Consider the following 7,802-nt stretch of genomic DNA (forward strand, 5'->3'; position numbering starts at 1 on the left):
ACCCTTCCATCTCCCTCCCTCTGCCCTCCCCACCCCTCCCTCCCTCCTCTGTCTTTCCCTTCTCCCTTCTTCCCCACTCTCTCCCCCCTTCCTCCCGCTGGACCCCAGCTGGGAGCAGAGGCAGGTCCCAGCCCAGGGTGGGGGCAGGTGGACGCGGGTGGCTGTGCACTGAGGCGCCTTCGTCCAGCCCCCGACCCCGCAGGCCTCCACCCCTTGCCCACAGCACAGGACCCGGCCCTCTTTCCTGGGGGGCACAGCGTCCAGCAGGGCCTGAGGCCGCCCCACCCCCTCACCCCTCTTGGTGGCTCCTCTGCTGCCAGCATCGTGCACACGTCCCGTCTCTCGCGTTGGTGCCTGTGGAGTCCACGCTCCAGCCCCTGCTCGGCTGCCCGTGTCCCCGACCTGTGGGTGGCCCCTCACCCAGCCCCCAGGTGCAGGGCCCCCACGCGTGAGTGTCTTCCAGACTGGGGGAAGGGTCCCATCCCTTCCTAGACACCCCCCCAGCTTGGGGCCCTGCCTCTCCTCCATCTGTGGCTCCTCCTCGTCCCCCCCCACCCCCAGCATCCCCGAGCAAGTCCGGGCTCCAGCGAGGCTGAGAGGGCGTCTGGGCTGCTCTAGTTCCTTTGTTCCTTCCTTCCTGCCTTCAACCAGGCTTTCTCAGCACCCATGTGCGCCTGGTACAGGGCCGGCGCCAGTGACCCGGAGATGCATTAGCTCCGGCTCTGCAGGGCTCAGCACCCAGAGACGCTGAAGTACGAGGGTGCCACCTCCAGGGCCTTTCCTACCCTGGGGAGCAGCTCCCCTCCCTCGCCGGGGCACCCGCTGGGCCCTGCGCAGCTGCTCACCTGGGCCCCGCGGACCCTCCCCAGCGGCACATCTCGAGCCCTGGGCGGAGAGGGGCTGGGCTGCTTCCCCTGTGGTGCCCCCGGCCTGGCCCAGAGCAGGGACGAGGCGGGGGGTCGCTGGAGATGGACCGAGAGCCTGAGCCTCAGGCTCCCCTCTCTGCCCTCCACCTCTGGGGGCTTAGCAGGGAGGCCGGGAAGCGGTGTTCTCAGCGGCCCCCTCCCTGCCCCCTCCCCGCCCCCCACCCCCAGACGACGACCCGTCGGGAGCCCTGCGGCCCGTGGGAAGGTCCAGTCGGCTGCCAGGGACGGGGACCCACCAGGCTGAAGGTCAGCGAGCGGAGCTTCTCATTCTCCTCCTTCAGGCGGGTCAGCTCCTTGTGCCCGGGCCCCAGGCCGCCGGCCGTCTGCAGGGACCGCTCTCGAAACTCTCGCTCGTGGGANACATCACTCCCAGGAAGATGTTGCATTTCTAAGAGACAAAGAATGAAAAAAACCCAGAGTTTATTTTCTGCTCTGTGTTCTCTGCTCTCCACACCCAGTTTCAAGGGCACTTTTTGAGTGTCGTCCCCAAAGCTGTTGTTTGTAGTTATGGCATTTGTGCAGGACAGAAATGGATATACCTTTGTCTGGGGGGTGCAGAGACGGGAGTCAATGACAAGGAATATTTCTAGTGACAGTCACTGAGCTCTTGCACCACGTTCAGGAAAAGTCCCCACCGGGACTATCAAATTGTTGGTTTCTGTGCACGTAGCTTAGAGACAAGGGGACGTAATCACACTGAGTCGGACGGAGCATCTCTGGATAATCTTCTGTTTTGAAAACAACAGCAGACGTCTCGTCACGCTGCAGGGACTGGCGTTGCGCTTACCACCCTCCGCACACAACCATAAAACTGGACACAATATGTGAAACAACTGTTTCCGGGCACTGGAGCGCAGGCTGCCTGGGACTAAGACCAGAGACACAAGGCAGCAGACCCTGCAGGTGCCCAGCTTTGTGCCTGGGGCCGTAATACAAGGAGAGGAAACCGAGTCAGGAGGCAGCGACCTGAGCAGTGGGGACTGCGCTCCAGAGGGGAGGGGACCACACAGAGCAAGTGCAGAGAGCAGCATGGGGGCGCCTTAGAGCCTTTGGCCGGACGCAAAGCCACGTAGGCATAGAGGACATTTCACCAGGTGGACCAAGAGTGACCAGATGGCTGTAAGCTGAACCGTTCCCAGGGCTGGGAGTCGTTCGAGCTGTGACCAGGTTGTTGAGCACCCATGTTTGCAGTGGGGATGCCAAAAGGTTGTGCCTTATTGGCGCGACTAAAATAACCTTCGAGTGAAAGCTACAGGCACCTGCTGACACGAAGAATGAGATCAACCCCCCAAAAGGTCTCACTGATCTGCAAATGAGCTCACTGCCAGAACTAACTCAGCACTCCACAGGAAGAGTGGAAATCCAGCCCTCAGCAGCACAGCATGCAATGCCCAAGATCCAATCAAATATTACTAGTCAGAGAAGAAGCTGGAAATTGAGACCCAAAGCCAGGAGAAAACCCAGTCAATAGCAGTAGAACCAGAAATGAGAGTGATGTGAAAGTAGCAGGCAGGGGCTTGAAACAGTATTGAAAATGTGCATAGGTATTTAAAGAAAATTGTGAATGTAAGTGGGAGTGTTACAGGACATGTAAAAAGAAACCAAATAGAATTCCTGGAAATGGAAATTACAATTTCTAGGATGAAAAATTTCTTCAAAGGGATTAGCATTAGAATAGGTATTGCAGAGGAAAGGCTTGGTGAACCTGAAGACACAATGATAGAATCTATTCAGACTACAGCAAAGAGACAGAAAAGACTGGAAAACATGAGAACAGATTCAGTAATCTAAGGATAAAGGATCTTTTTACCTGTCCGAGTTGGGATGGGGAGATCCAGGAGGTGGGGGAGGACCAAATGATTGAAGAAATAATAGCTAAACAATTTCCAATTTTGATGAAAACTATAAACCCGTGGTTCTAGGAATCTTGATGAATCTCAAGTAGAATAAACACAACAGTAACCTACTAAGTCCATCATAATCAAATTTCTGAAAAATAGTAATAAGAAATCTAACAAGGAGCAAGAAGGGGGAAAAAACCCCCATATCATAGACAATGGAGAGAGGAATTATTACAGACTTCTCACTTAAAGCTATGCACAACAGAAGACAATGGAATGGTCTCTTTAAAGTGTTAGAAGAAATAAATCAAACAATTCTGTGCCACACCGGCCTCCATGCACCCAAAGAGAAAGAAAAAAGAAAAAGAGTTTTAAAAATGAAGTCAAGACCGGGGCGCCTGGGTGGCTTAGTCAGTTAAGTGTCCACCTTTCATTTAGGTCATGAACTAGCGGTTCGTGGGTTCGAGCCCCGTGTCAGGCTCTGTGCTGACTGCCAGCTCAGAGCCTGGAGCTGCTTCAGAGTCTGTGTCTCCCTCTCTCTCTGACCCTCCCCTGCTCACGCTGTCTCTCTCTCTCCCCCCTAGAAATAAATTTAAAAAAATATATTTAAAAAAAGGAAGTTAAGACCACTAAGGAATATGGGGTTTCTTGTTTGAGGTGATGAAAAACCCTCAGACTGATTGTGGGGATAAATGCATACGTCTGAGTACCCTAGAAGCCGCTGCATGATACACAGTGAATGATATGAACGTGTATACAGGCACATCTCATTTTGTTGCACCTCACTTTGCAGATGCTGCATTGTTTATAAATTGAAGGTTGTAGCAACACTGCATCATGCAGGCGTGTTGGTGCCATTTTCCGACAGGTATTCGCTCACTTCGTGTCTCTGTCACCATATGGTCATTCTCACAACACGGCAAGCTTTTTCGTTATTGTGTTTGTTGTGCCGATCTGCAATCAGTGATTAGGACTTAACTGAAAGTTCGGAGAATGGCTAGCATTTTTTAGCAATAAAGTATTTTTAAGGTACGTACGTTGTTTTTTAGACTTTGTGTTATTGCACATCTAATAGACTACAGTGTAAACATAGCTTTTCTATGCCCTGGGAAACCAGAAGATGCTGGGAAACCAGAAGATGCATTTGACTTGCTTTATTGCAATCTTTGCTTTATTGCAGCGGTGTGGCACTGAACCCACAGTATTTCTGAAGGCTGCCTGTAGTGTCAATAACATCCATAAATGTGTCCCCCCCCCAAAAAAAAAAACATGAAGGCAAAGTAAAGACGTTTGTAGGCACACAAAAGTGAAGAGACCTCGTTGCCAACACACCTGCATGACAAGAAAGTTAAAGGAAGAGAAACAATGTCAAAAGATATCAACAAAGTACAGAAACAAGCTATCAGCTGGTAGGTGATATATATCTGATGAGGCGCCGGCATCCAGATATATACAGAATTTCTACAAGTCAGCAATAGGAAGATAAACAAAAACACTATGAAAAATGGGTACAAGAGTTTAACAGACACTCCACAAATGAATAGAGACGAATGGCCAGAAGCACACGAAACTGTGGATTGAAATGGTGAAAGACCATCATCTGTCTACCAGAGCGGCTAAAACAGAAACGGCCTACAAACAGTAGGTAATGGCGAGTGCTGGTGGTGGTGTGAAGCTGAAGGACCCTCACGTGTTGCCGGTGGTATCGCAAAGCAGCACAGCCTCTTTGGAGATCAGTTGGGTAGTTCGTTATAAACGTAAACACAGAGTTAGCATGTGCCCCAGGTCTGTACCCAAGAGCAGTGAAAGCACGTGGCCACAGAATGACTTGTCACCGAACATTCTTAGCAGCTTTATTTGTAACAGCCCCAGACCAGAAAGAACCCAAATGTCCGTCAACAGTGAATGGAATTGTGTTGTCCCTCAGCTGTCCGGGGGAGCACAAGTCAGCAGTAACAAGGGGCAACTACTGATGGGTGCAGCATGTGAGTGAATGTCGGGGGCAGGATGCCGAACCAGGCATCAGAGACTACATCCTGTGTGATTCCATGCATATGCATTTCCAGAAAAGGCATCTCCAATCCATGGTGACAGAATGTCCACCACCATTGTCTGGGGCCAGGGGTGGTGGTGGTGAAGGGGAGGGGAGGGGCATTATAGAAAATCACAGGGGACTTTTTGCAGTGGATGGATCACGATGCAGGTGTTGATAACATTAATGGGCACCTTTGTCAAAGTATATTTCAATAAAGTTGAGCTAATACAGTAATAGCTATTATTTATTCAGCCCCTCCTGGTCCCAGGCAGTATGCTAGAGCTTTCCATGCAGTTTGTCTGATGGAAGGAAGGATGGATGGGTGGTAGATGGATGGATGGATGGATGGATGGATAGATAGATGTGGGTGGGAACGGATGTGGGTGGGAATGCATGGATGGATGGATGGATGGATGGATGGATGGATGGATAGATAGATGTGGGTGGGAACGGATGTGGGTGGGAATGGAGGGATGCATGCATGCATGCATGGAGGGAGGGAGGGAGGAAGGGATGGATGGATGGATGGATGTGGGTGGGAATGAATGGATGGATGGATGGATGGATGAATGGATGGATGGATGTGGGTGGGAATGGAGGGATGCATGCATGCATGCATGGAGGGAGGGAGGGATGGATGAATGGATGCATGGATGCATGGGTGGATGTGGGTGGGGATGGATGGATGGATGGATGGATGGATGGATGGACGGATGGATGTGGTTGGTGATGGATGGATGGATATGGGTGGGAATGGGTGGATGCATGCATGCATGCATGGAGGGAGGGAGGGAGGAAGGGATGGATGGATGGATGGATGTGGGTGGGAATGAATGGATGGATGGATGGATGAATGGATGGATGTGGGTGGGAATGGATGGATGGATATGGGTGGGAATGGAGGGATGCATGCATGCATGGAGGGAGGGAGGGAGGGATGAATGGATGCATGGATGCATGGGTGGATGTGGGTGGGGATGGATGGATGGATGGATGGATGGATGGATGGATGGATGGACGGACGGACAGATGCATGGCTGGATGAATAGTAGCCCGATGAGACAGGTATTATCAGTCCCACTTCACAGGTGAGAAACAGAACTCAGACAGGGTAAATGACCTGCTCTGGGTTACGCAGCCAGAGACCCTGCTAGTGCACCTTCAGGGAAGTTGAGGAACCCCCACTCTGTCCCAGCACCCCACATTACCAGGCCAGCTGCAAGAGCCTAGGAGAGAGCAGCAGAGCAGAGCTGGCCACCGGGGACACAGCACACCTGTGAAGGTCCCGGGCCCTGAGCCGCCAGGTCTGCAGAGCTGGCTCACAGGTCTGGGCAGGTGGGCCGGCTCAGCCTGTATTTGTTCTTGGTCCCCAAGGGGGGACTGGCCCGATGGAGGCCCCAGAACACACCTGCTGGATGAACACTGGCTGCATGGGGGCGAGGGGAGGGCTATGACGGGCTCTGTTGTGGCGACACGTGCTGCAGGGCTGGGGCTGGTCTGGGACAGGTGTGACCGGGCAGACCGCATGGAGGGGCCAGGCAGGAGAGGGTGGCTGAGCTAGGCCTCCTGGGGGCCTCCGGTCCTTCACTCGTTCACTCACTCATCCACTCATTACCAAGTGCCTACTGAGTGTCTGGGGTGTGCCGTGGAGTGTCTGGCACTGAGAAGGCAGAGGAGACAACAGAGGTTCAATGAGAGGAAAGGGCAGGTGCTGGTCCAGAGAATTCTGGAAGCTACTGGCCCAGCTTCTCTGGCCAGGCTGAGCTGGGGAAGGAAAGTGGCCCCGGGGCTGCCAGGAGCTCGGAGGCAGCAGGTGACATGGGCGGGACAGTCAGGCTGGTCTTCTGGCCCCTGACTGCAGGTGGCCTGTCCCTAGGTCACCAGACAGCAGCCACCTTCCCGGAGGGGAAGTCCTCAGCGAGGGAGGCCGGGGGGCTCCTTGCTGCCCCCTTCCAGCCCGGCTCGGGGCAGCCCAGGGCCATGACCCACCTTGCACTGGGGCTGGGACTCACTTTGGATGCAGAATTTCAGCGAGTGCCAAAAAACTCAGCAATCAAGGTAGATGAATAGTTCAATGTGGTATTATAAAAAAGTAATGCAAAAAAAAACCCCACAAGGAGCAAAATGGCAAACTTAAGTAAAGATGGGCTAGAATGTACCCAACCTGGGCGTCTACAAGGCATATACATGGCACTGGCTTTTTAGAGGCCCGAGGAGGTAAATCATGGAGCTCTGGAGTCAGATAGGTCTTGGTTTGACTCTGGTTCTGACATGCAGCTGCTGTGTGTCCTTGGAAAAGTTAACTATCCTCTCTGAACTTCAGTTTTCTCACCTAGAGAGAAAAAAAAATGAAACGAATTCCAGCTTGGACAAATGTCCTAAAGTTATTAAATGAGACGTGCATGTGAGGCATCTATGGTAATATGTGGAACACAATAAGTGTTCAGTAAATGTGAGTTGTTGGCAGCTGGCACACAGTAGGCGTTTAATAAATGCTAGCTGCTGCCATTATCATTGAATTGATTTGGACAAAGCACCCCAGGCAGCCAGAGGAGGAGGGAGCGGTCAGGACTGCCTGGTTGGTTGCTGTGAGCCACGCACGGGGCTGGCCCTCGCTGCCCCTCGCCAGGGCGCTGCCATTCTGCCTGTCTGCACAGAGAGGAAACTGAGGCTTACGTATGGGTGACTGGCCTGTGCTCACAGCGGGACGGGGAGGCCCTGCGTGTCCTCAGCCTGCGGCCCCTGTCTGCACAGGGCCCCGGGGAGGCAGGGGTGTACTGTGGGGGCGGGGCGTCTCGGTCCCCCACCCCAGGGGAAGAGCCAGAGGCGAGTCTGGCTGGTCACGTGTTCTCTTATTTCAGGTTGCCCTTCCCGCCTGGGGACCGAGTGACCTTCAACGGGAAGGAATGCGTGTGTCAGAAGTGCTCTCTGCCCAAGACAGCGGGCGGCAGTGTGCACCTGTCCCAGGGCCTCTGGAGTAAGTGGGCACCGAGCGGTATG

General features: G+C 53.3%; 2 protein-coding genes across 2 annotated transcripts in view; both read left to right on the plus strand.

The window, feature by feature from the left end:
- LOC144220220 (uncharacterized) overlaps positions 1-596 on the plus strand; it is a 43,024-nt gene extending 42,428 nt beyond the window's left edge. The window contains exons 4-5 of the mRNA XM_077750376.1: positions 224-346; positions 562-596. Of these exons, the coding sequence (XP_077606502.1) occupies positions 224-346; positions 562-596 (158 nt within the window). The remainder of the gene's footprint in view (positions 1-223; positions 347-561) is intronic.
- Positions 597-7,685: 7,089 nt separating this feature from the next.
- LOC144220329 (actin-binding LIM protein 2-like) overlaps positions 7,686-7,802 on the plus strand; it is an 87,758-nt gene continuing 87,641 nt past the window's right edge. Inside the window, exon 1 of the mRNA XM_077750512.1 lies at positions 7,686-7,779. The gene's annotated coding sequence lies outside the window, so the exon portion shown is untranslated. The remainder of the gene's footprint in view (positions 7,780-7,802) is intronic.

Source organism: Crocuta crocuta, unplaced genomic scaffold, assembly GCF_008692635.1.
Source record: "Crocuta crocuta isolate KB4526 unplaced genomic scaffold, BGI_CrCroc_1.0 scaffold179, whole genome shotgun sequence".
Taxonomy (NCBI): domain Eukaryota; kingdom Metazoa; phylum Chordata; class Mammalia; order Carnivora; family Hyaenidae; genus Crocuta; species Crocuta crocuta.